Below are 27,877 nucleotides of genomic sequence, written 5' to 3'. Positions count from 1 at the left end.
TGATGAAATACAAACACTACTAACGCTAAAGCTAACACCGCGAGCTAATGTACCACCTTGCTAACACGTCTGTCCTCTTGTCCGTCCCCCTCAGGTGACGCCCTCCTCCAAGATCGTGGGTGACCTGGCGCAGTTCATGGTGCAGAACGACCTGAGCCGAGCGGAGGTGGAGGAGCGGGCCGACGAGCTGTCCTTCCCGCTGTCCGTGGTGGAATTCCTGCAGGGGTACATCGGAATACCGCATGGAGGATTCCCCGAGCCGTTCCGATCCAAGGTAAACCGACGCACCTGCTCTTAAGTCCATGAGAATAGAAAAAAACGTGCGGAAGAATAATGTTGAAGCTGCTGGTTTGACGTTATTTTAAAGTATATACTGTCATTTCGCAATTTTAGAATTAAATTTTTACAAGTAACTTTTGTACCAGAGGTTTACCTGCTTGTTTCCATGGAGATGTTATTAGTTTTCCAATAATGTTACCCAGTATGGCATCACACTTCTGTATCTACATATAAAATAAATAATTAGATGAGTTTAAAGGTCAAATATAACAAAAAATCTGACTTTTGTGAGCGTTAAATCATGTTCTAAGGCTGTTACCGGCACAAAAAGAGACATGGAGTTGTGTTTTGTTTCATTCACACATGTTTATTATTAGTCCACCTTCATTTCCAAAGCTCAAAACGCTCTGTTCCACCTTGTGATGTCATGAAGTGGTAGTTTTTCAAGTTAACGGCTCCTTTTACCTTTAGTTCAGTCGAGATCGGCAACTCCACAGCTTGAAATCATCCAAATGATTCTATAAATGAAGGTGTGTGGAGTTTAAAAACACAGCGGAGCACTTCCTGTATCACCACACGATGACATCACGAGGTGGAACAGAGCGTTTTCAGTTTGAGAGAAGAAGAACTCAGCAAAAATACGACGATTTTGTGTGTTTTTGAGGAGGTAACGGCATTAGAACATGACTTGAACACTCTTTATTATTAGTCTGGAACATCTCCAAAGCTCAAAACGCTCTGTTCCACCTTGTGATGTCATGAAGTGGTAGTTTTCAAGCGCATTAGTCCTACACACATCTCCATCCTGTCCGTCCATGTGAGTGGATCTCTCCTTCACTGTGGTTCTTTTTTAGTTTTTCCTTGGGACAGTTCTCCATTTGCTCGTCTGTTTCTCTTTCATTGTTGATTTTCTAACTTTCTGTTGGTTAAAATAACTCTCCTGTTCAGCCCTAAAAGGCGACTGCGGTTGTGATTTTGGGTTTTACAAAAATAAACTGAATTGAATTGAAGTTAACAGTTACCTTGAGTTCAGTAGAGATTGAAAATTCCAGGAGCTGAAATGATCCAAATGATTCTAGAAATGAAGGTGTGTGGAGTTTAAAAACACAGTGGAGCACTTCCTGTATCGCCACACGATGACATCACGAGGTGGAACAGAGTGTTTTCAGTTTGAGAGAAGAAGAACTCAGCGAAAATATGAAGATTTTGTGAGTTAAACATGTGTGAATGAAACAAAACACAACTCCAGGTCTGTTTGTGACGAGGAAACGACATCATAACAGATCAGAAAACAGCGTAACACGAGCGCTTTAATACAATGAAAACATAAATAAAAAACACACAAACAGATCTGTGAACGAACGCGTGCGGTGAGCGGCGTCGAAACAAAACGTGGGTCTGGTCCAAACCTATATCTGACAGCTTTGCATGACCCCCGCAGTGAAAAAACAGAATAATGTGAATGAATAATCACATGGAAATATAAAACATGCATTAAATCCATTTCACAGTCCAACTTCAAAGCTGCGTCCAAACTATCCACACAGGTAATAAAACGTCTGTGATTCATGTAAATGTATGCAGACTCCGTACACAGCACAGTCCAAAGGGCAAAAGGGAAAAAGTGCGTCTTCTGACAAAAGTATTGTGTAGTGTGTACGAAAAAACACTCAAACATAAAAAAACACGCTAACAAGGTACAAGTACGAGGTTTTTTGCACATAAATACAGTATTTTCAAACTACTCTCCATCTGCGAGGGATTTTCAGAGGTATAAAAAATCTCGTCTCCTCTTGTCTCCTCATCTCGTCTCCTTGTCTCCTCATCTCGTCTCCTCATCTCATCTCCTCCTCTCCTCCCATCTCCTCATCTCCTCTTGTCTCCTCTTATCTCCTCGTCTCCTCTTGTCTCCTCTCGTCTCCTCCCATCTCCTCGTCTCCTCTCGTCTCCTCTTGTCTCCTCTCGTCTCCTCTTGTCTCCTCTCGTCTCCTCTTGTCTCCTCTCGTCTCCTCTTGTCTCCTCTCGTCTCCTCGTCTCCTCTCGTCTCCTCTCGTCTCCTCTTGCCTCCTCTTGTCTCCTCTCGTCTCCTCTTGTCTCCTCTCGTCTCCTCTTGTCTCCTCTCGTCTCCTCTCGTCTCCTCTCGTCCTCTCGTCTCCTCTTGTCTCCTCTCGTCTCGTCGTCTCCTCTCGTCTCGTCGTTAATTGTAGTTGGATGAAACACCTGTAAAAATATGGTACATACATCAAATATGACGCATCTCACCCCTAAAATACGACAATTCTAAAACATTCAGCTCACAAACAAACACACAATCACTCAAATTCAGATACACAAATCCTCTTTCTTTCATACACACTCACTAATCGGTGCAAACGTGCTTCGATTTTAGCCGTTTCTTTGTCACACGTGCAAACCTTTGAAAACTTGTGCATGTTATAAACTCATTTGGCTTTAACTAATCCACCGACTCATAACTGTCGCCTTTGAATGACAGTTTAATGACCTCAAATGTGGACGCCAGGACCTTGTAGAGAAAAAAAATGTATATATTGTGGCCTAGAAAACCCTAAATGTGTTGCTCACGTGTCGACGCCAGGTCCCAGGAGGATGAAATCTGATTATAATCGACACTAAAACTAGCATAAATCTTTCCTGAACGTCTTTAAAATGATGTTGAGCCGGATCCGAACAATTAAAAGAAGCCGTTTAATGTTAAAAATCACGTTCTATTGTCTAACCCATAATGCACTTCACTTAACCGTTTGATCACATTGTACTGGATAGAAAACATGGTCTGACCTAAAACGTTCCCCTGTGGTCCGCCTCACGACTGCTCCTCCGGCTTTAGCTGAGTCCGGGGCCGATATTTCCGCGGATTACATCATCCCGTTTCAGAAAACCACGGTCAGGCTGAAAGTTTGAAGCGTCTGTTTAATTCAAAGCCGTGAACAGGAGCCGCCGTGTGTTTTGAGTCTGACCTGATGTTGGACGGTTCATAACGAGGTCGTGGGTTTCATTCATGTTCTGGATCGTGTCGAGCTCCTCACTTCACTTCCTTGCTTCCTTTCCTTGTCTCCTTCCTCTCATTTCCTAGTTTAGTAATGGTTTAAAATAAGTAACTTTAGTGACCTATTTATTTACCCAAGTTTTATATTACAATACTGTAAAAAAAAAAAACTGCATTTGCCTTTTATGTCCTAGTCTTTCTTCCTTCCTTTGTCTCCTTTCCTTGTCTTTTTTCTATCTCCTTGTCTCCATCCTTCCTCTTCTTTTCCATCTCCTTCTTTTCTTTCCCTTGCCTCATTCCTTACCTGTTCTCCTTTCCTAACTCCTAATCTTACTTCCTTTCCTTGTCTCTTTTCCTAATACCTGGTCCTACTTCTTTTCCTTGGTTCCTTTCCTAACTGCTAGTCCCACTTCCTTTCCTTCACTCCTTTCCTAACTCCTAGTCATACTTTCCTTGTCTCCTTTAATAACTGCTAATCCTACTTCCTTGTCTACTTTCCTCATCTCCTTTTCCTATGTCCTTGCCTCATATACTTGTGCTCCTTCTTTTACTTCCTCCATTTCTTTCCTCGTTTCCTTTCCTAACTGCTGATCCTACTTTCTTTCCTCGTCTTTTCTCCTTAACTCGTTTAGTTGTCCTCCTTCCTCCTTTACTTCCTTTATTCCTGTCCTACTTCCTTTCCTTGCCTCCTTGTCCTACGATCTTAACTCGTTTACTTGTGCTCCTTCCTCCTTTCCTAACTCCTAATCCTACTTCCTTTCCTTGCCTCCTTTCCTCACCTCCTTGTCCTACATCCTTACCTTGTTTACTTGTGCTCATTCCTCCTTTCCTAACTCCTAATCTTCCTTCCTTTCCTCAGCTCCTTGTCCTACATACTTAACTCGTTTACTTGTGCTCCTTGTCTCCTTTCCTAACTCCTGTCCCTACTTCTGTTCCTCACCTCCTTCCCTCTTCTCCTTGTCCTACGTCCTTACCTTGTTTACATGCTCCTTCCTCTTTTACTTCCTCCTTCCTCTCCTCATGTCCTTCCTTACCCAGTTTCATTTCCTAGTCTCTTATGCTCCTCCCTTTTTCTCATATCCTTTTCCTATCTCCTTGTCCTCCTTACCTACTCGTCTCCTCTTGTCTCCTCGTCCCCTCGCCACATCGTCCCCTCGTCTCCTCTTGTCTCCTCGTCCCCTTTTGTCCCCTTGCCTCCTCGTCCCCTCATCCCCTCTTGTCTCCTCGTCCCCTCGTCTCCTTGTCCCCTCTTGTCTCCTCGTCCCCTCTTGTCTCCTCTTGTCCCCTCGTCTCCTCTTGTCTCCTCGTCCCCTCTTGTCCCCTCGTCCCCTCTTGTCCCCTCGTCTCCTCGCCCCCTCGTCTCCTCTCCTCCTCATCCCCTCTTGTCCCCTCGTCTCCTCTCCTCCTTGTCCCCTCTTGTCTCCTCTCCTCCTCGTCCCCTCGTCTCCTCTCCTCCTCGTCCCCTCTCCTCCTCGTCTCCTCTCCTCCTCGTCCCCTCGTCCCCTCTCCTCCTCGTCCCCTCGTCTCCTTGTCTCCTCGCCCCCTCTCCTCCTCGTCCCCTTTTGTCCCCTTGCCTCCTCGTCCCCTCATCCCCTCTTGTCTCCTCGTCCCCTCGTCTCCTTGTCCCCTCTTGTCTCCTCGTCCCCTCTTGTCTCCTCTTGTCCCCTCGTCTCCTCTTGTCTCCTCGTCCCCTCTTGTCCCCTCGTCCCCTCTTGTCTCCTCGCCCCCTCGTCTCCTCTCCTCCTCATCCCCTCTTGTCCCCTCGTCTCCTCTCCTCCTCGTCCCCTCTTGTCTCCTCTCCTCCTCGTCCCCTCGTCTCCTCTCCTCCTCGTCCCCTCTCCTCCTCGTTTTCCTCTCCTCCTCGTCCCCTCGTCCCCTCTCCTCCTCGTCCCCTCGTCTCCTTGTCTCCTCGCCCCCTCTCCTCCTCGTCCCCTCGCCTCCTTGTCTCCTCGTCCCCTCTTGTCTCCTCTCCTCCTCGTCCCCTTGTCTCCTCGTCCCCTCTCCTCCTCTCGCCTCCTTGTCTCCTCGTCCCCTCGTCTCCTCGTCCCCTCTCCTCCTCGTCCCCTCGTCTCCTCGTCCCCTCTTGTCTCCTCGTCCCCTCGTCTCCTCGTCCCCTCTTGTCTCCTCGTCCCCTCGTCTCCTCGTCCCCTCTTGTCTCCTCGTCCCCTCGTCCCCTCGCTCTGACGTTGATCCTGTCTGGATTATGTGATGAGTTGTTTGTCTTTTTGTCATTATTGCTGTGACGGTGTCGGCCCTGAGTCGCCCGGCGATTCGTTTTGTTTTGACGTGGACAGTGCGGCGTCTCCGTCCTCACGGCTCTATCGCGGGGACATGGCTCTATTTTCAACTGAGGAGCTTCTGAAATGTTTTACAAAACAAAAAAAGACAGACCACACCCAAAGTCTGAATGAAACACGACCACAACAGGAACGAACTGGACAAAGAGACGCTCACATTTTTATACAGAGTCAAGGAACCACTGACCCACATAGTCCTGGTTTAGTCTTAGTTCAGTCCTGGTTTAGTCCTGGTTCAGTCCTGGTTTAGTCCTGGTTTAGTCCTGGTTTAGTCCTGGTTTAGTCCTAGGTTAGTCCTGGTTCAGTCCTGGTCCAGTCCTGGTTCAGTCCTGGTCCAGTCCCGGTTCAGTGCTGGTTCAGTCCTGGTCCAGTCCTGGTTTAGTCCTGGTTTAGTCCTGGTTTAGTCCTAGGTTAGTCCCAGTTCAGTCCTAGTTTAGTCCCGGTTCAGTCCTGGTCCAGTCCTGGTTTAGTCCTGGTCCAGTCCGGGTTCAGTCCTGGTTCAGTCCTAGTTTAGTGCTGGTCCAGTCCCGGTCCAATCGTGGTCCAGTCCTGGCTCCATCCTGATTCAGTTGTGGCCCAGTCCTGGTTCAGTCCTGGTTCAGTCCTGACTCAGTGACTTGAGTCCAGTCCAGTCTGGTCCCTCCTCTGTCCCGTGTGTCCGTGTCTCGTCTGTTTTCATGCAGATGGACAGTGGATCTGCAGATTGTTGAGTCTGAGTCTGACCTACACCCAAAAGCCCCTTAACACCCCCTTATCTCTCCCTTAACTCCCCCCTAAAGCCCCTCTGTTCCCTTGGGCCCAACTCCCAAAATGCACCTCACCTCAACACTGACAGCAGCGACGCATCACACAAATCTATGTTTTATAAAGAAAAGAGTTGAAAAACGTCCCAGGACCTACAACCTGAATATAAAGAACATAACATGGACTCACTAAGTCAAGTGTCGCCTTTATTTTACCTCAGATGCCCTTCCAACCCAGTTATTTTGGCTTCATTTACTATTTTAAACGGAACTAAACGAAGCAATAACTCATTTAATCACATCTTATTTCGTCACGATTTTAACTCGCAGCTTTTGCAAATGGAATTATAAAGTCTATTTGTGAACTCTACAAATTAAAATCCTCCCTGTGTCTCCCCCTGAACCTGTGCGTCGTCGACGTGTGTGTAATAGTTACACACTGACGCAGATTAGGCACAGATGCTAACGTTAGCTAACCCTCCAGCTCGCCGTGACGTGCCTCGCGTGTCGTCCTGATGCGTCCACAGCTCACGGGCGGCGTGTACGTGCGCGGCAGCTGTGGAGTCTTTAATTAGTGATGGAGGAGCCGGAGGAGCCGGAGGAGCCGGAGGAGCCGGAGGAGCCGGAGGAGCCGGTATCGCACACACAGACCGCAGCTGTGGAGGTGCGACTCGTGTGTGCGTTATCGAGACTCACGTGCACTTGCAGGGAGGAGGAAGAGGAGGAAGAGGACGTGTTAATAACAGAAAATAACTTGATTTAGTCATAAAAATATATCAAGGATTTAAAGTCTTCGTCTCTGATTAAAGCTGCACTGTGTAACTTTTCTGGTGGAGGTTCATAGAGATGTTGTTACTTTACAGTATTTCAGTCAACTCCATGGAGGCACATTACAGATGTTTAAACATACCAACAGTCTCCATGGAAACAAGCAGGTTACAGATCCTCCTCCATGCAGAAAAGTTACACAATGACCCTTTAATCTGATTCACTTCTAAATATCATGGAGCTGCTGTGTCCACTGTTTTTTATGCCTTTAATTCGAGATCGACTGATATGTATGTTGTTGTTTTTTTCATGGCTGATACTGAATGTTTAGATTCCAGAGCAGCCCTAATATTTTTTAAATTTTACAGGTATTGTTGCAGCGTATTAAAATCCACAATGAACAGACCCAGACAGACGACAGTCACTTTATTTTCCATTATGGTTTTTGACAAAATAAACTAAAATGAGCTCGAACAGACGTGTCGTCTGAAGAAACACCTTAACCTTGAAGCTGTTTTGTGTCTGTCCATTTGTTAAAATGCCAACGCCGCCACCGCCGCCATCGTCTCCTGCGCCGCCATCGGCCTCGCCGTCCGTCTCTCACTCAAAACAATCAGAGCGCACAGTGTAACACGTCTGAGGACACTATGTAAATCAGCCTGTCCCCTCTTCCTCCTCCTTTTCCTCCTCCTCTTCACCTCTTTCTCCTACTCTTCTCTTCTTTCCCCCTTCCTCTTCTTTGCCCTTCTCTCCCTCCTTCTCTTGAGTAGCTTCCTCTTCTCCTCCTGTTTCTCCTTCTTTTCTTCTTCCTCCTCCTCTTCACCTCTTCCTCCTCCTCTTCCTGCTACTCTTTTCTTTATTCCCCCTCTTCCTCCTCTTCACCCTTCTCTTCCTCCTTCTCTTCATCCTCTTTTCCCTTCTGCTTCTTTCTCCTCCTTCCTCCTCCTCTTTTTCCTCCTTCTCCTCTTCTTCCACCTCTTCACTTCCTGCTCCTCCTCCTCTTCCTCCTCTTCGCACATACAAATGAAGGGGCTGTTCGCCCTGAGAGCTGATGCCACAACAGCAGCTCATGTGTAGAGACGAAGAGAGAGGAACGGAGGGAGAGAGAAAAAGAGGGGATGAGAGAGGGAGAGAGAGAGGGAGAGAGTGAGAGAGCAAAGGCAGAGGAGGAGAGAGAAAGAGCAAGAGAGGGTGAAAGTGGATGAGAGAGAGCGCAAGAGCAAAGGCAGAGGAGGAGAGAGGGGGAGAGAGAAAGAGCAAAGAAAGAGGGAAATATACGGTGAAAAGGAGAGGGAGACAGATGGAGAGAGAGCAAAGGGAGAGGGGGAAAGAGAAAGAGGGAGACAGACAGAGAGCGCAAAGGGGGAGAGAGGTTCAATAGAGAGGGAGAGAGCAAAGGGAGTGGGGGAGAGAAGAGGTGAAGACGAAGGGCAAAGCAAGTGAGAAAGAGCGAGCGGGGTGAGAAAGAGAGAGAGCAATGGGAGACAAGAAGAGAGAAAGAGGGCGAGGGGATGAGACAGACGGGGAGGGAGGGAGAGCAGAGGGAGAGGGGGAACGAGAGAGAGAGGAAAGGAGGAAAGGGATAGAGAATGGGAGATGGGTTGAGAACGAGGGAGAGAAGAGAGCGAGAGGATAGAAAAAGACAGGACACAAGGGGAGAGAGAGTAAGAGAAATGGGGAGAGCGTTTAAAAGAGGAGAGTGGACGCATCACAGTGGTAAAGGCGGATGGAGAGACTAATGGCGTCTCTCTACACGTCTGCAGCCTCTGGGACCGTTCTGTTCATTTTATCATTAATATGTGATTGTCTCTCTGCTCTCGTCCTGTGAAGCTCGTCCACGGTTTGGTTTGTGTTTTATTCATCTGTGTTTTATATTTAAAGTAAATGATAGACGAGTATTTGGTCTGGGTTTTTTTTATATCAGATGCCCTTCCTGTCACAAATGGCCAAACTTTTGACGTGTAGTAAAGTAAACGCTGAACTATAAACAAAAATATGTATGAAAAAAAAGAAATAAATACAAAAATGTGCTCTTAGTGTGAACAGAAGTAAAAATGACATTGCTAACACTTTATAATAACTTCGCTAACGACACAATTTGCCTTAATAAAGCAATTAGTGATAAAGTTTATTTCTATAATACGTTTAAAATAACTTCAGAAGAACAAAGAGCTTCACAAAAGACACACAAAAAAACAAATATATAGATAAAACGATGCAAAGGAAAAGAACAATAAAACACCAAAGATCGTCTGTAAAACTAGTGTTAAATACCAGGGAGAGGAGGTGGGTTTCAGTCCAGTTTTAAGCTGTTAAAGACTGAGAGGATCTGACAGGCAGAGGGCGCTGTTCTGTGGTCTGGGCGCTGTCACGGAAAAGGCTCTGTCACCTCCTGAGCACAGCTGACCTCTGACCTCAGGGCTCTGGGTGGAGTATAGGGCTGCAGTAACGTGATCAAATAAAGAAGAGACATAGAGCGCAGACGGAGGAGACATAGAGCGCAGACGGAGGAGACATAGAGCGCAGACGGAGGAGACATAGAGCGCAGACGGAGGAGACAGAGCGCAGACGGAGGAGACATAGAGCGCAGACGGAGGAGACAGAGCGCAGACGGAGGAGACATAGAGCGCAGACGGAGGAGACATAGAGCGCAGACGGAGGAGACATAGAGCGCAGACGGAGGAGACATAGAGCGCAGACGGAGGAGACATAGAGCACAGACGGAGGAGACAGAGCGCAGACGGAGGAGACATAGAGCGCAGACGGAGGAGACAGAGCGCAGACGGAGGAGACATAGAGCGCAGACGGAGGAGACATAGAGCGCAGACGGAGGAGACATAGAGCGCAGACGGAGGAGACATAGAGCGCAGACGGAGGAGACATAGAGCGCAGACGGAGGAGACAGAGCGCAGACGGAGGAGACATAGAGCGCAGACGGAGGAGACATAGAGCGCAGACGGAGGAGACAGAGCGCAGACGGAGGAGACATAGAGCGCAGACGGAGGAGACATAGAGCGCAGACGGAGGAGACATAGAGCGCAGACGGAGGAGACAGAGCGCAGACAGAGGAGACATAGAGCGTGCAACAAGGCTTGTCCCATTTCATGCACCCCACGAATACGGCCGACAAATGTGCCCCGTGTTACCATGGAGATAGACCACGAACGAAGGCTACATCCGAGCAGACTTCACGCCCGTTTATATCCCATCATGCACCGAGCGGCGAGAAAATGGAGTCAGCAGCCATCACTTTTGCTAAACAACGTAACATAAACGATGTAACGTAAACGATGACAGCGGTTGACGTACGACCTGCGGCGTAGGGGCATAGTCACTACTTTTTTATTACTACTTTTACTAGGTACAGTAAATACTTTGTAGAGGGGGCGCATCAGCTGCAGGAAACTATAACTTTTTTAATTCAAAAGAAACAACATTTCTATGGAAACAAGCAGGAGGTAAAATAAGAGTAAAGGTAAAGAGTAAAATGAAAGAATGTGTTTATTTTAATGTTTTTATTGAGCCTGAATCATACTTCAACTATTTTTTCTATTATGAATCACTTTTGACTCATTACTTTGGCTTTACTCATTTACTAAGGCTAAATAAAGTGCAGTAATGTGACTTTAGTGTTATTTTTGCACTCACTCTCATCACTAAACGTGTGTACATCACTCTTTTATAACAACAGTAGCTGCAGAGGTGATTCCCTGAGTGTGACCTGAGAGTGAGGGAGAGTGTCAGAGTGTGAGACGCACACACACTCCACACTTTGTTCCCCTGTGCTCCTCCAGAAGGAACACAACAAAAGGAGAGCGACAACAGAAGCCACGCTGAGCTCTGAAGGGTCGTCAAGGAGATAGAGAAGAGAGGAGAGAGGGGGAAAGAGTGGGAGGAGAGAGACAGTGAGGAGGAGGGGAAATGACAGAGGAGGAGGGGAGGAGAGGGGGAAAGAGTGGGAGGAGAAGTAGTGGAGAGGAGGAGAGAGAGAGAGAACAGGAGGAGGGAGGAGAAGTTATGCTCAGAGTTTGTGCACATCCTGCTTTAAAGAAACAAGAGGAACTTTTCGAGTCTCAGGGTTAAATCTTCTGTAGAGCAAAACAGTGAACTCAAAAGACTTCAACTACTGCACCGGTGGTACTAGTACTAATACTTCACTGCTACCACTACTACTGCCAGTGCTACTACTAATGCTAATGCTGCTATCTCAACTACTACTACTACTACTACTGCTACTGCTACAGCCACTACCTCAACTATTACTGCTACTACTACAACCACTGCTAATACTACTACAACTACTACTACTTACGCTATTACTACTACTACTACTGCCACTACTACTGCTACTCCTACAACTAATACTACTGCCACTGCTACCTCAACTATTACTGCTACTACTATTACTACTGCTACGGCTACTGCCACTGCTCCTGCTACTACTACTAATACTACTGCCACTACTATTGCTACTGCTACTAGTACTACTACAACTAAGAATGCTACTAGAATTACTACTATTACTACCACTACTACTGCTAAGGCTAATGCTACTCCTACTACTAATACTACTGCCACTGCTACCTCAACTATTACTGCTAGTACTACTGCTACTCCTACTACCTCAACTACTTCTGCTACTACACTACTACAACTACTACTATTACTACTACCAGCACAAACTACTGCTAATACTACAAGTACTACTCCTACTACTTTTTACATCTTAGTCATGGAGTCTCACCGTAAAACTTGAAGAGTCTGGGTCTGAAATACAAACACACAGATGGAAAACTTCATAAATCCTCTTCAGATAAAATCAGAGTAAACTCACCGTAATCCTCGTGTTTTTGATTCTCATAACGTCTCGCCGCTGTCTCCAGGTGCTGAAGTCTCTGCCGCGTATCGAGGGTCGTCCCGGCGCCTCTCTGCCCGCCTTGGACTTCAAGGCTCTGGAGGAGGGGCTTAGAACGGCGCACGGTGACGACATCACACCTGAGGATGTCATGTCCGCTGCCATGTACCCCAAAGTGTTCCAGGAGTACAAGGAGTTCACCTGTGAGTACTGCGCTGAATACTTCTTTTTCGCTGTTGTTAAAAGTGCTAACTGAAGCTAAACTGTGTCTGTGCAGCCGTGTTTGGCCCCGTGGACTGCCTCAACACCAGACTCTTCCTGGATGGACCCAAAATCGCCGAGGAGTTTGAGGTAGGTCTTTTAGCATGTAGTGTACAGTCTCTTCGTTGTCATATCCCGCAGCAATCTTGGAGGATCACAACATTTAAAATTAGCTTTTTCTTGCAGTTAAATACCTTTTTAGACTGAAAAACCCTGTCGAGTGTTCATTTACTACACAGTCTGCTAATACAGTGGTCCCTCGTTTATCGCCGGGACTACGTTCTAAAAATAACCCGCGAAGAATCAGCTTTATTTTTTACGATTCTTCTATGTTTTTTGGCTGTAAAACCCCTCACCACACACTTTGTACACTTTTCTCACACAGGCGTTAACATTTTCTCACATTTCTCTCTCGTTTAAACTCTCTCAAAGTTCAAACCTGATGTGAGATGTAGTTGGTTCCTTCAGTGATCGCAGGTTCTCGCTGGTGCAGTGGAGCGATTGTGTTCTGGAGTCCACTCTGCGCGAGGGGCTGGTGAGGGGCCGGTGAGGGGCTGGTGGTCTTTGATGGGGTCCGGCTGCTGCAGTGGAGTGCTGATAACGCAGTGAGGGGGCTGCAGATATTAACTTTGTATCTGGGAGGGCGCACGCCGCATTTCAGTCAGTTTTTCCCCCCGGACACTGGACCAAACCTTCTGCAGGATTAATTTTGCCCTGTGATGTTCCAGACTGACAGTGGCAAAATGCGACCCGCTGCTTTTGTTTGTGTAAAAAGGGAGATAAAGATGTTTTGGGATGGACTCGCCAAAGTGTGATGGATATGATGGTGTCTGATGAATAGCTTTGCAGTGCATGAAATCACATTTGAAATATTCTTGGAGAAGGAACAAAATGATTCTCCAAAATTGGCTCGTTTGCTTTCTGGCACAAACGGCGATTATTAAAAGGCCCACTTCAAAATATTGTCAAAGTCATTTTAAACTTTGGCAGGAAAAAATCTGTATATTGTAAATAGCTCTGAAAGTGATTTGAATAATGATTTGAAAATGTGTCGTTTATACTGGACAGTGTTGTCACGATACTGAAACTTCCAACTCGATATCGATACAAAGGGATAGACTCGATTCCGATACCACAGTGATTATAAAAACAGTCGTTCTTGCCCTTCCTTTGGCAAGTTTTTCCATTTATCGTAAATTTCAGACTATAAGCCGCTTCTTTTTTCACACTCTTATACAACGGTGCAGCTAATTTATAGACTTTTACAGGCTAACGGCCACCGGGGGGCGCTCTGTAGCAGTAAACGCAAAAGTGAGACGGACGAGGGGAAAAATTACACGCTGAAAAATACACCAGTTTCGATTTTGAACTGCATTTTACAGCCTCATCATGGAAAACACACGAAGAAATACAAGTGATGCAATGTTTATGATAAAAGCAAAGGATCTGTCCATCAGAGAAGGAAATAGAGCCACTGCATGAAAGAAGGAAATAGACCCACTGCACGGAAGAAGGAAATAGAGCCACTGCATGAAAGAAGGAAATAGAGCCACTGCATGAAAGAAGGAAATAGAGCCACTGCATCAAAGAAGGAAATAGAGCCACTGCACGAACGAAGGAAATAGAGCCACTGCATCAAAGAAGGAAATAGAGCCACTGCATCAAAGAAGGAAATAGAGCCACTGCACGAAAGAAGGAAATAGAGCCACTGCACGAAATAAGGAAATAGAGCCACTGCATCAAAGAGGGAAATAGAGCCACTGCACGGAAGAAGGAAATAGAGCCACTGCACAGAAGAAGGAAATAGAGCCACTGCATCAAAGAAGGAAATAGAGCCACTGCACAGAAGAAGGAAATAGAGCCACTGCATGAAAGAAGGAAATAGAGCCACTGCATTAAAGAAGGAAATAGAGCCACTGCATCAAAGAAGGAAATAGAGCCACTGCATCAAAGAAGGAAATAGAACCACTGCATCAAAGAAGGAAATAGAGCCACTGCATCAAAGAAGGAAATAGAGCCACTGCACGAAAGAAGGAAATAGAGCCACTGCAGGAAAGAAGGAAATGGAGCCATTGCATCAAAGAAGGAAATAGAGCCACTGCATCAAAGAAAGAAATAGAGCCACTGCAAGGAAGAAGGAAATAGAGCCACTGCATGACAGAAGGAAATAGAGCCACTGCATCAAAGAAGGAAATAGAGCCACTGCATCAAAGAAGGAAATAGAGCCACTGCACGGAAGTTTAGCTTCAGTGAACCGATGGTGCGACGTTGGAGGCGGCAACGGGAAGAACTTAGTCAATTTAAAGAGCATGCAGGTGTGTTCATCCTGTGTTGATGTTGTGTTGGTGCTGATTTTCAGACACAGTTTCAAAAAAAGCGTGTCTTTAATTAAAACTTTAAAAAAAAAAACAACAAACAGGTGTACCCTTTTTCTGTGTAAATATCTCATGTTACAACATTAAAAACCTGCGTCTTACATTCAGGTACGCTCTATAGTCTGAAATTTACGGTATCTTATTTTGTGGCTTGAATTATACTATATAATACTAGCTTTAGCATCTATTAACATTAGATTTTTTATCATTTTGAAAACCCTAATGCCGGATGCCCTTCCTCTGGCAAATGTGCTAAGTTTGTGGCTCGTTTTACAGAGTATTTATGTGATATTGCGTGATTGTTTGCAGCACTACGCAGGTCAGGGAGCGTCTGTGTCGATGTCCGCGTATGTTAGCATGTTAGCTTAACACGCTTGTAAAATATATCGGGTTCTAAACGATCTTGTTTTGTAATCACTAACGCAGAGAAACGGCTTTGCATCTTTCTCTTTACGAGTTCATAATTACCTCATAATCCATCAGTCAATCTTTTACCAGCGCGATAATTCTAACTATAACCTTTGATGGCAACGTATAAAAATCTATCCAAGTTCCATCTGCCTCATGTTAAAACGTCTCTTCGTTTGATCACTGTTCTGTCCACATGTCTCTCATTATCACACACTCCAGCGTTCATTATGAGCTATTTGCCCTCTCCACATATTTGTCTTTTATTCAATATTCTACCTGTTTGGGCCTAACACACATTTAAATGACAGTGGCGTTTAATCACCCTTTCATTTGAGCGCGGGAAAATGACTCCGCTCCCTTGTTAATTGATTTTTATATTAGCTGGCCCATTCTTTTCCTGGTTTGTTATCGTCAGCCAATCAGGGAGCGGAGAGCAGCGCCGGCCAGAGTTGTATTGACCACGGGAAAATACAAAGGCACTTTTCAGAGCTGGAGGTGCTCGCTTTGTTTAATCTGTGAGTCTATTAGCGACGACTCGTTTGGACTTGGGTCTCTGCGATGCGACTGAAGGTGGAGAGGTGGAGAGTTGGATGAAATGAAACGCTGACGTCCGTAAAACGCTGAACCTTCTTTTAACGTTGTCTTAAAAACATGAAAAACAGACGTGAGTTCATAATAAACCTCACTTTCCTCACACTTTTCTTGCATTTTAATTATTCAGAGTGATAAGTATAAAAGCGCTTTTCACAACTTTCACTCCGCGAGCAATAGCTAGCATGCTAACAGCGCTACGTCCTGGTTCGCGGCAGTTAAAAGACTCAAATTACGCTGTTTTGTTATGTTATAATGTTTCTTCGTCACAAACAGACCTGGAGTTGTGTTTTGCTTCATTTCCACGTTTAACACACAAACCCTGAACATTTAGGCTGAGTTCTTCTCTCAAACTGTTAAACCTCCTCTGAACTAAAGGTAAAAGGAGCTGTTAACGTGAAAACTACCACTTCATGACATCACAAGGTGGAACAAACTGGACAAATCGTTGTTGGAGTGAAGTTAGGGACAAACAAAGACACCTTAAACACGAATGGAGGCTCGAGACATAATCGCTCACTGATCTTTGATTCCATCCTCAGACCCAAAGCAAACAAAAAGGACCCAAAGCAAACAAAGGCCATTAAAGGTTGAATAGGGTCGTTAAGGCTGAAAATGAAGACAGTCCAGCAGTAATCTGACCGGAACTGAAGAAGCGGCGTGGACGAGCAGCAAAACGTCTTCAATCCTACAACAATTTGTCCAGTTGACAGATTTAAACTTCGTGTTTGGGTAAGGATCAGACCTGGACGACTGAGGGATTACACAGACAAAGTGGAAAATAAAGTGTTACTCAAACATGTGTGAATGAAACAAAACGCAACTCCAGGTCTGTTTGTGAAGACGACACATTTGTAGAGGCAGAGAGTTGGACGACGTTGCTCAAGTGGCTCTTTTTGGTTAGAAATGAGCAGAACCGTCATTAAACTGCACTAAATATGTCAATAAAATCATAACGTTAAGGCTATAATCCTGCCAAACGTTTCATAAACAAAAAAAGAGACGTGAGGACAGAAAACGGCACTGTTCAATCAAGTTTGGTGTTGTTTTTTTTGCGTTACACCTTCAGAACTGCTCTCACATTCACTTGAAATTAGCGCTGACCAATCAGATTCTCCCTTTGCAGTTGATTGACAGGCAGAAACCAGCCGTAGGGCATCGGATTAGTCCCGCCCACGTCTCCTAACAAGCCTAAAATTTCGTTCCGATTAAACATTGTCCTTGAGAGAATTGGTGGGCCCGACCGATTCTCTTCAGATCCCTTTTCCTCCTCACAACCCCAAAATCTGAGCTCGCCGTGGCGTCCAGCTCAAATCGTTAAGTCTGGAGCCCTGTGGCGCCGCTCTTTCATTTGTATTAAAAGTTTATTGAGGCTAGCTTGAGCGGCGTTTCACTTTCGGCGAAGTTTGAGAACGAGAAATAATGAGGAGATGCTTTCGTTTGGATTTTTCATTTGGAGTAATAATGGGATTTATTTTCAAAAAGGAGCGGTTTGTGTCGAGACGTTTAGCGACGCTCGGACCCCGCGGAGAAGAGGAGGAACCGTGAAACGTGCGGCGTGTAGCAGCGAGGTTCACTCTTGGTTCCGGATCTCATTTTTTTAAAAAGAACCGGATCTTTTTGTTTCTCATTTTTATGGATTTTTACGCCGATTAACGTTGAACCGACACCGCGAGCAGAGCAGACGACACGAGGGAGAGGTTTGGGCGTCGTCGGAGAAGTTAGCAACAACTTTTTATTCAGATGACGCGTAAATCCAGCGGGTAAACAGACTCCCACTCTCGTTTTGAACCATTTGAAAACAGGTTTGAGCCTCGGTTTGTAGATAAAACAGGTTCACACGTCGGTTTCTGTTGTGAAATTAAATGTAGTTTGTAAGTTTGGTGGTTCGAATCCCGCTCTCGATGTCGTTGTTTGAGCCGAAAGTCCCTTCGCTAATTTTGTCCCACAGTCGTCCTCTTCTTTAGGGTCATCTGTGCTGCTCGGTTTATGACTCAGGCGCTGGATGTGGACACAGCTGATGACATTTACTCAGCGGCGAAGTGTCCGAACATGGAGAGAGGACGTGCGAAGTTAAACGTTTGGACCACAGGCGGACCACAGGCTCGCCACGGGTCACACGCTGATCTTTTACTCAGACGGAGCTCAACAAAACAACTGTGGAGAGAGAGAGAAAGAAAGAGGGGAGGTGGCAAGAGAGTGATGAAAGAGAGAGATGGCAAGAGAGTGATGAAAGAGAGAGAGAGGAAGGGGAGAGAGAGGAAGGGGAGAGGGAGATTGAGGAGTGAGAGACAGAGAGAGACAGAGGAGGGGAGAGAGCGAGAGAGTGAGGAAAGTAAGAGTTTTATGAATGAGAGACAGGGTTGAGTGAGGGGAGAGAGACAGAGAGAGTGAGAAAGAGGGAAGGTAAGAGAGATTGGGGGGAGAGAGTGAGGAGAGAGAGAGAGAGAGATGGGGAAAGCAAGAGATTGAGAAGTGTGAGTGAGGAGAGAAAGTAAGAGTTTTATGAATGAGAGACAGAGAGAGAGGGTTGAGTGAGGGGAGAGAGACAGAGTGAGAAAGAGGGAGGGCAAGAGAGGGTGGGGGGAGAGAATGAGGAGAGAGAGACGGGGGAAGCAAGAGATTGAGAAGTGTGAGAGAGCGAGGGGAGAGAGCAAGAGAATGAGAGAGACAGAGGGAGGGAGGAAAGAGAGACGGGGGGAGAACAAAGGGAAAAGATCGGGGGAGAGCGAGTAAAGAGAAAGAGAGAAGGGGAGAGAGAGAGCAAAGAGAGCGAGAAATTAAGGAGTGAGAGAGAGAGGGGGGAGAGCGAAACAGGGAGAGAGTGAGGAGAGAGTGTGAGGGGAGAAAGTAAGAGTTTGATGAATGAGAGACAGAGAGAGAGGGGGGAGTGAGGGGAGAGAGACAGAGAGAGTGAGAAAGAGGGAGGGTGAGAGAGAGAGACAGAGAGAAGGGGGGAGAGTGTGAGAGTAAAGAGCAAGAGAGTGAGGAGAGACAGGGAGAGGGGGAGGAAAGGGAGACAAAGTGGGGGAAAGAGTGAGGGGAGAGTGTGAGGAGAGACAGAGAGGGAGAGAGGGGGACAGAAAGAGATTGAGAAGTGTGAGAGAGCGAGGGAGAGCGCAAGGGATTGAGGAGTGAGATCGACAGAGTGAGCAAGGAAGAGGGAGAGATTGAGAGAAAGAGCCGCCTGTAGCACCACCGGCCCACAAGCTAATTAATAGGTACAAAAACAGATTTTATTTTCACTTTGATGCGGCTGTGGTTAGAAGTAAAAATACAGATACCAGGGCAAAAAATACACTAAAGTAAAAGTATCACATGAAAAAATCTACTTAAGTAAAAGTATTAAAGTAGCTGTTTAAAAATGTACTTGACGAGGAAAAAGTAAAAGTATTTCACAAATTTGGATTGACAAAAAAATGAGCGGTAACAATTTCAGACTTAGTCACAAACCACAACTTTTACTCAAATCAGAGTACTGTTACACTGTCAAATATAATATTACACAAGTAGGAGTAAAAGTACACTGAGGTTTACTTGTTTACTGTAGATCACTGCAGTATTTGCTCTGACTCAGTACAAGTTGAAACAGAAGTCGATGGCGTCCAGTGGTTTGGTGGACGACTGAAGTCTCTGCACAAACACCGCGGAGCTCAAAATCCCTCTGACACGTCCTCGCCCCAGTGATGACGGTGTTGATGTTGTCGTGGCGATGTTGTCGTGGCGATGTCGAGGCTCTCACTGTAATCACGCCTCATTGTTCAGCACTCGAGCTGGAGCTGGTCACAAATCCACAGTGAGAGACGTCAGACGACACGGTACACACTGTAAAGAGATGATTAGAGGAGGAGAGAGAGAGGGAGTGAAGAGAGAGTGTGGGGAGGGAGAGTCAAGAGAGAGTGTGGGGAGAGTGAAGAGTGAAGAGAGAGTGTGGGGGAGTGAAGAGTGAAGAGAGAATGTCGGGAGAGTGAAGAGAGTGTGGGGAGAGTGAAGAGTGAGGGGAGAGTGAAGAGTGAAGAGAGAGTGTGGGGAGAGAGAGAGTGGAGTGAATGTGGGGGAGTGAAGAGTGAAGCGAGAGTGTGGGGGAGTGAAGAGAGAGTGTCGGGAGAGTGAAGAGTGAAGAGAGTGTGGGGGAGTGAAGAGTGGAGAGAGAGTGTGGGGAGGGAGAGTCAAGAGAGAGTGTCAGGAGAGTGAAGGGTGGAGAGAGAGTCTGGGGAGAGACAGTGAAGAGAGATTGTGGGGGAGTGAAGAGAGTGTGGGGAAAGTGAGAGAGTGGAGAGAAAGTGTGGGTAGAGTGGAGAGAGAGTGGGGAGAGTGAGAGAGTGTGGGGAGAGAAAAAATATTGTGGGGAGAGTGAAGAGAGATTGTGGGGAGAGTGAGGGTGAAGAGAGAGTGGGGAGAGTGGAGAGTGTGGGGAGAGTGAAGAGAGATTGTGTGGAGAGAGAGAGTGAAAAGAGTGTGGGGAGAAAGAAGAGAGAGTATGGGGAGAGAGTGAGAATGTGGGGTGAGAGTGGAGAGAGTGTGGAGAGAGAGTGAAGAGAGTGTGGGGACAGTGAGAGAGTCGAGAGAGTGTGTGGGGAGAGTGTGTACAGAGAGTGCATAGAGTGAGGAGAGTGTGGAGTGTGTACAGAAAATCACATTCTACTGTCTAAAGAAAGAGCGTTTTTATTATTTTAAATGTTAGTATCATGACAGCACCACATGGACAGAAATACTTTGACAAAAACAGTATATATGCGTTTGCTAAATGTGATTAGCGCTAGCGTCTCGTTGTAAATATTGCCCGCTAGCTCCAAACACTGCACGGCGTCTCCCTTTGGAACATATTTAAACTGTTACTTTAAATCAGCCTTATGAATACACGGGACTGTTGGCTTCTTTGTTGTTCATTTATCTTTATCGCGCCCTCAAGTCAACACTCTCTCCGCACAGAAGGAGGAGGAGCTGATTTAAGTTGACGGCAGATTTAAACGCCGCGGGCCGGGTGCACTTAAACAGCTCACGCTCGTTTAGACGAGTGTGAGGACTTTTCATTGTCTCATTGTTTACAACTTATCAAAGTCCAAGTGGTACGCAACAGTTGTGTATGAGTTTGTGTTACGCTGGAGTCTGTTGCTAAGCGATGGCGGCGTTTGACAGCGAGAGACGGTGCTAGAGTGAGCGTGTACAGGGGGTTAGTGGCTTGAAATGTGATAAAAAGTACCGTATTTTCCGGACTATACGTCGCTCTGGAGTATAAGTCGCACCAGTGGAAAAATGCGCAATAATGAAGAAAAAAAATCATACATAAGTCGCATTTTTGGGGGGAAATTTATTTTACAAAATCCAAGAACAAAACGTTGTCACAACAAACCGCTGCATCCTGTCGGCGCCCCCTATGGACCTCACATCTCACTACCGAGCAGCACATTTATTTCTTTAATTTGTACCAAAATGAAGATGTGACGCTGCTAAATCTGCCACATATCACCAATTAAAAACAAATTAAGCCGGAGAATGAAGCACGTCAAAGTGGGCGTGTACTGGTGGAGGTGAAAAAGGGGATTCATCGACAAAATGGCGACATGAAACAAAGCGATTTAAAGAAAAGTCCCGTAGTTCACCTTTAAAACTAAACTTTGCCATTTGATAACTGGCAGACACAGAAAATAAATTCAGGAGAGACGAGTGTAAACAAATGGAAAAATGTAGTTTGTGACTCCTGTGATGAGCGATCGGAGCGTGAGATACATAAATAAACACATTGTACCGTGTGGAGGCGCGTCTGTGGAGCGTCTCCTCTGGTTTACAGTTAAACTCGAGTCTCTTTAAACCCTCCTCGTGTGCTCCTGTCTGTCAGCCTGTCCACGCCGCCGCCTGCTCCACTCCACGTCAGAAATGCTAAGTTTCACGTTCTTTGCTTGTTTACTTGTGCGGAGGCCACTGGAGCATGCTAATGCTATCGCAAACAGCCAACAGGAATTCAAAATAAACTTTATTGATTGAACAGCTGCTGCAGGACATGCTGTGTGCTGTTTATTGATCACATGTACATCAAGGTTTAATTAACTTTGTGTAATGTTGATCTGTGCTGTTGTCAAAGTGAGTCACTGTCAGAATCAAGTACAATTCAATGTTTTAACGTCCAGTAAAATGTGGTTTTCCATATAACAACTATGTCTGTGAATCAATTCTTTAAAATGACTAATCTCTGCTGCTCCTACAACTGGTCCAACATTCTGAGCTTTGTAGATGTTACAGAGTAATAATAAAGAGCTACTCAAACATGTGAATGGAACAAAACACCACAGGCCTGTTTTTAATGAGGCAACATTATAACACGGTTAACACTCACAAGACTCAATTTTGTGGAATATAGGACCTTCAATACCTTTTAGTTTTGGGGATATTTGAGTTGCCATGGCAACTGTGAATGCACTTAGATAAACTAAAAAAGAGCCAACAATATCTCATGAATTCACATTTTGTTTTGTCAAAAATGGAATAAAAAAATACTGTGCACCTTGTCTCATCTCAGTGTTTTTACATTTTACTATGTCCAAACCTCATCAGTCTGTTCTTTTAGTACCACGAGTTATGAAATGTGTACATTTATGTATATATTTATACATTTACTGCAGTTTATTTTCTGAACATATGCACAGGTGGAGCTGGAGAGGGGGAAGACTCTGCACATTAAGGCTCTGGCTCTGGGGGATCTGAACAAGGCCGGACAGAGGGAGGTCTTCTTCGAACTCAATGGACAACTGCGCTCTGTACTCGTCAAAGACACTGTCGCCATGAAGGTACAGAGACTTTTAAATATATTTGTACTGCAAATGTGTCAATGCAGCGTCTATTTGTGCACGAGCATGTGTGTCTGGGAGTGTGTGTTCATGGAGGGCGCGCACGTGGACTGAGCTCCTACGTGAAAAAAACAAATCTGCAAATGTGGCCCCTGATGGTTTCTGATGGTCCCTGATGGTTTCTGATGGTCCCTGATGGTCTCTGATGGTCTCTGATGGTCTCTGATGGTCCCTGATGGTCCCTGATGGTCTCTGATGGTCTCTGATGGTCCCTGGTGGTCCCTGATGGTCTCTGATGGTCTCTGATGGTCCCTGGTGGTCCCTGATGGTCCCTGGTGGTCTCTGATGGTCCCTGGTGGTTTCTGATGGCCCCTGATGGTCCCTGGTGGTTTCCGATGGTTTCCTTCTATCCTCTTCTCATCCAACAAACTGCCTTTGTCTCTCACTCTTGCAGATATCTTTTACAGTTGACTCCACGGTGTAAAGCAGTCGTCCTCAGACACATGTGTTTTATTGTCACTATTTCCCTGTGTAACCTTGAAAAACAGGGCTGGTGTTATATACATCTTAGTTGTTTGGTAATGGTCCTTGTGAGATCCACTGATGTAAAAGGTGTCGTTCTGATCTACTCAAACTAAAAGTCCTGGACAGGCCCTTTGACCCCTGTCCCATCCTCCCGGCCCATGAGGAGCTGTATATTTGTGCCTTCACTGCCTCACACACGCTCTGTGTGACCGCTGAGAGCCTGGTGCCAAGCCTCTGGACAGATACAGTCTCTGAAATGTCTTTTTCTCTCTTGTCTCAGGAAATGAAATTCCATCCCAAGGCTCAGAAATCTATTAAGGGTCAAGTGGGAGCGCCGATGCCCGGAAAAGTCCTGGAGGTCAAAGTGGAAGTTGGAGCAAAGGTCAGTCTCAGTAAAATAATCCACCAATGTCTTTTTCAGCAGTTGGATTCTGATCTCCAAAACACATATTTGAAAGAGCATATTTTTATCAGTTAGTTTTGTCTGTAGCTCAATGCGTTTATAGCTTAAAGACTTTACTAGAACTAAAATGTCCAACAAAAACACATATAAACAATGACCAAAACGTACTGTAGAACTGATTATGTATTTACAAATGCTCTTAGACTGTACATAAATGGACATAACTAACCTGCCGCCGCGTGTTAAATGAGAAATTACCATAAAATATCTTCTTTGTCTTTGTCGCATCTTTACGTAAAAAAACACGATCTGAAATGCACGTTACGTTTGTATTAGTTTAGCAATTCACGTTTCAGTCTCAGATATTATCATTTAAACACGTGTTTCAAATGTGCACAATGACTTACACAAGCAAAATGCAAATTAGAATCGCAACATCTGTCAGAAAAAGTCACAAATTGTCAATGCGCCTCTAAACTGAACATGAGCAGTGAGGCCTACAAGAGTAAACCCACATCACATGATCTCATTTAACGCCTTAAATCTATGGTTTTACACAGGCAAACGTTTGGACACACCCTTGTTTGTTCAGTATTTTATATATTTAAGATACACATGTCGTAAAGGGAAAAAAAGGGCGATATCTCAACCACTTTTTTCCACTTTATATTCAGATCTTCAGAGTATCCATGCTTTATTTTGTCGACAGCTGCAAACCCTCGACCTTCTCTCCTCGATAAAATCTCCTGACATTCACAGCTGTGCCACGTCAAGGTCAAGAAATGCCAAAAGTGCAAAGCAGCGATCAAAACAAAGGGCGAATATTTCAAAATCTACAACGTAAAATAAGTTTGGAGTCATTTTGAGTTGATTCTGTTTGTTTCCTTCACTCCGTTTATGTCCAGTCATAGCTGTGAGAATCTACGCAGTTAATAATCCTGAAAATAAAGCGGATTAAATGAAACGGCGTGTCCAAACTTTTGACTGTCTTGACGCTGTGTGTTTTAAACTTTTATAATCCGTAGTTTTACGTCACCAGAGCTGCTCCTCGTTTGTGATTTGTGGCTGACAGTTGACCGTTGTGACTGTGACCCTCAGGTGGAGAAGGGGCAGCCTCTCTGCGTGCTCTCCGCAATGAAAATGGAGACCGTGGTGAACTCGCCCATGTCCGGGACCGTCAAGGCCGTGCACGTGTCCGCGGACTCGTCTCTGGAGGGCGACGACCTCATCCTGGAGATCGAGGAGTAGACCCACAATGCACCAGGAGGAAGAGGAGGAAGGGGAGACGGGAATAGGGGTGGGGGGTTTTAGACAATCGGACTGGGACAGGAGAAAACTAGCAATGTAGTCTTACTCTCACGTGTATCCATAGCAGTACTTACTTACAGGGTATTGTGGCTTCTTCTGCCATTCTGGAAAAGCTGGGACGATGTACGTAATGCAAATATTAAAAAAAACTAAAAGTCCTGCTGATTTAAATTCATAAAAAATGGATAAAAGTGGAAATATTTCACAAGTTTTGAATGGAAAGTAGATGCGTTTCCGTGATTTCCAAGCACAAACACGTCAAAAACAAGGTAGAAACGTCACAAAAATAGTTCAGTTTCAGTGTTTAATAGATGTTATCGTGAAAAATAAACCAAATAAATCATAAAAGAAGAAAAAATCCTTTGCATTACGCTCATTTCACAACTGTTTTGGGACACGCTTTTAACTTTAGAGTGAAATCAAAAGTTGGGGCCAAACGTTGTACGTCGAGCTGCTGTCTGTGAGCTAGTGGAACATCTCATTGTGATTACATTCCAGTACTTTTAATGTTCTGTGTACTAGGATTAGACTACTGTATTCTCCGATGTTACTGCAGTTCTACTTTACAAAATGGCGCCGTTTACGTGTGGTCGCTGTGTACGCTCTGCCTTTGTGATCTGAAAACGTGTAAACCTACGGAAGCACAAGTGATTAAAAAAATAAAAAACTGCTCTGTCCGTTTTGCGTAGAGTTTTAGATTTGTAGTGCGGTCGCCTTTTCTAAGCAAATCTCTAACATTTGTTGCAATGCATTCTGGGAATGTCAAACCACTGCTAAAATGTAGACTCGCTATTTTCTTTTGGGGGAAAGTGAAGAGTCAGAAGCGACAGAGGAGGTGCTTTGTCCCTGGTGTTTTTGGGTGTCGTCTGTAACAGAAGCACAACAAATGTATTTCTATGGTGAATGACACTGCCCAAAATGAATGACATGCTAATGCTAAGGCTAATGCTAAGGCTAATGCTAACGCTAACGCACACATCCCAGCTACATTGTCAACTGGTGGGTTAAATGAATAATTTGTAAGCAGCAATAAGGAATAAAACCATGATTAAACACTTTTTTTGCATTGATTTTTGTGAAATATTACAACACGATGTGATTATGTGTCTTTTCTTTATATTAATCTGACAAATCCACACTTTTGGTTTGGTTTTAGGCTTGAAAATCAGATATAAATCAATCTCAAAACTCTGCCGCATCAACAGAAATTTGGGAGCCCGAGGCCAGAAGGTTTAAATGGGCCCCCGTCTGATATAAAGTTCCAATTCTGGGCCCTGGACAGTGGACAGAAAAGAAAATACTACGATATAATGATGAAAATGACATTCTAAGGTCTAAATAAAGAATGTTTTTTATTATTATTGTGGTATTAGAATCGGTTTTGAGTATCAAGGCTATTTCTTAGTATTGAAATCAAAGTTTAAACCAAATTTTAGGATTGTAACAGCTCTTTACAAACTTAATAAAGCGTGAAATGTCTTAGTAACTACGTCATTAAAGGATTAGGAGTTGGAAGTTAGCGTATTAAGTCGTTACTAAGCCTGACTCCTTCTTAAAAAAGCATTTATTCATTATGAAAGTAAGTGTTTGTCCAGGCTAATCTAGTATTTACCCCCAAAAAATGGACTTTACTCACTATTTTATTAAGATTTACTAGTCTGACTTAACAAAGCTGGACTAAACCGAGCCTTTCCCACTAGATCTGAGTGTATTTAAAGAGGCGTGGCTTTAATTTGCTGTAGAAAGAGCCATAGATCACCATACGGTCTCTTCGAGGTGTAAATGCGATTTCACAGAGTCCTCGTGATGCCACACTCGTTAATTTATGAATGACGTGAAATTAGCCGGACTAATGACGGGCTCTGGGGACTTGTGGAAGCGCACAAGCTCAAATTTACCGCTCTGAAGTGGATTTAAAGTTTAAATCGTTGGCGAAATGGTTGAAAATTGCCGTGATATCAAACACAAAAAGCAGTTTATTTGAATTCTGAACATTCTGAATCTCGGGTACAACATTCTGTCCGACGTAAATGGGAAATTGGACAACCTCTGATCTCGGCAGCTCCCCCTGGTGTATTCTGTTCAAAAGGACGCCTGCTGTTGAATTGAATATTAATACAATGGTGGCAGCGCCCTTGACTGTTACTTTGTCAAACTCACTGCTCCGAGAAACGTCTCCACAAAACCCTGAATCCCAAATGTGAAGCTCTGCAAACTCGAGCTTTAGTGAGCCCAAAAGCTGGCACGGATTCGATTAAAACCAGACTTGAACAGTTGTGACTTATTCTACAAATTCAATTTCTCGTACAATCCGGCAAAGTGAAACGTTGATTGCTGCAGTGAAGCAAGTGCAGAAAAGAAACGGATTACAACAGGTCCTGACATATTTAACAGAAATGTAGCTACGGCCTTTTTTCTGTTGGCTCAGGTTTCTTGGGGCGTCGGAGCGGGTCTGTGGAGCGGCTCCCTCCAGCCCAGTTGCGTTTCCGTGCTCCAGGCTCCAGGTCCAGAGGTAACGTACTTATGTTGGACACTGACGTCGTTAAACTTTTGAGCGTAAAGCTGATCCCAGACGTTTAGTAATTCTAAATTTGTGGCTAAAGCTAGCGTAAACTAGGGTGACCAGATGTCCCCATTCATCCGGGACAGTCCCAGTTTCGTGCCCTGTGTCCCCTGTCCCAGCAGATTTATACAAAACCTCTGATTTGTCCCAGTTTTGGGATCCTATTTTTGGCCAATTTGAGGGGAAAAGAGGGGAATATATTGTTATTTGTTTAGCCAAAAAACAGAAAAACATACTTCAAAATGAACATACGGTGTGCGTCACTTAAACAGGAAACGTCTCATTTTGTTTTGTGAAGCACTTCAGCTCAACACTGAAATCACTGAAAACACAGTGGTTTATCACGTGACCGAGACGCGATTATTTCCTGTTTATTTTTGCGTTTTGCCGTTTTAATGATGATCGTTTTTCTGAGAATTGCCATGAGCGCCGCTTCTGACGTGCCGCTGGTCGTCTATGGGAATGTCCCTACGGAAACGTCCCTATGGAAACTGGAATCGTCCCTACGGAATCGTCCCTACGGAAACTGGAATCGTCCCTATGGAAGTGTCCCTACGGAATCGTCCCTACGGAATCGTCCCTATGGAAACTGGAATCGTCCCTACGGAATCGTCCCTACGGAATCGTCCCTACGGAATCGTCCCTACGGAAACTGGAATCGTCCCTATGGAAGTGTCCCTATGGAAACTGGAATCGTCCCTACGGA

General features: G+C 45.1%; 1 protein-coding gene across 1 annotated transcript in view; it reads left to right on the top strand.

The window, feature by feature from the left end:
• The window catches only part of LOC117385935 (pyruvate carboxylase, mitochondrial-like), a 683,990-nt gene that overhangs the window by 642,111 nt on the left and 14,002 nt on the right, over positions 1–27,877 (top strand). The window contains exons 22-27 of the mRNA XM_033983216.2: positions 95–274; positions 11,978–12,152; positions 12,227–12,300; positions 22,232–22,372; positions 23,178–23,279; positions 24,399–24,566. Coding sequence (XP_033839107.1) covers positions 95–274; positions 11,978–12,152; positions 12,227–12,300; positions 22,232–22,372; positions 23,178–23,279; positions 24,399–24,548 — 822 coding nt within the window. The 3' untranslated portion in view covers positions 24,549–24,566. The remainder of the gene's footprint in view (positions 1–94; positions 275–11,977; positions 12,153–12,226; positions 12,301–22,231; positions 22,373–23,177; positions 23,280–24,398; positions 24,567–27,877) is intronic.

This window comes from Periophthalmus magnuspinnatus, chromosome 18 (genome assembly GCF_009829125.3).
Source record: "Periophthalmus magnuspinnatus isolate fPerMag1 chromosome 18, fPerMag1.2.pri, whole genome shotgun sequence".
Classification (NCBI taxonomy): Eukaryota; Metazoa; Chordata; class Actinopteri; order Gobiiformes; family Gobiidae; genus Periophthalmus; species Periophthalmus magnuspinnatus.
Note: the sequence above shows the minus strand (reverse complement) of the source record. Positions and strands in the feature narration are given on the sequence as shown.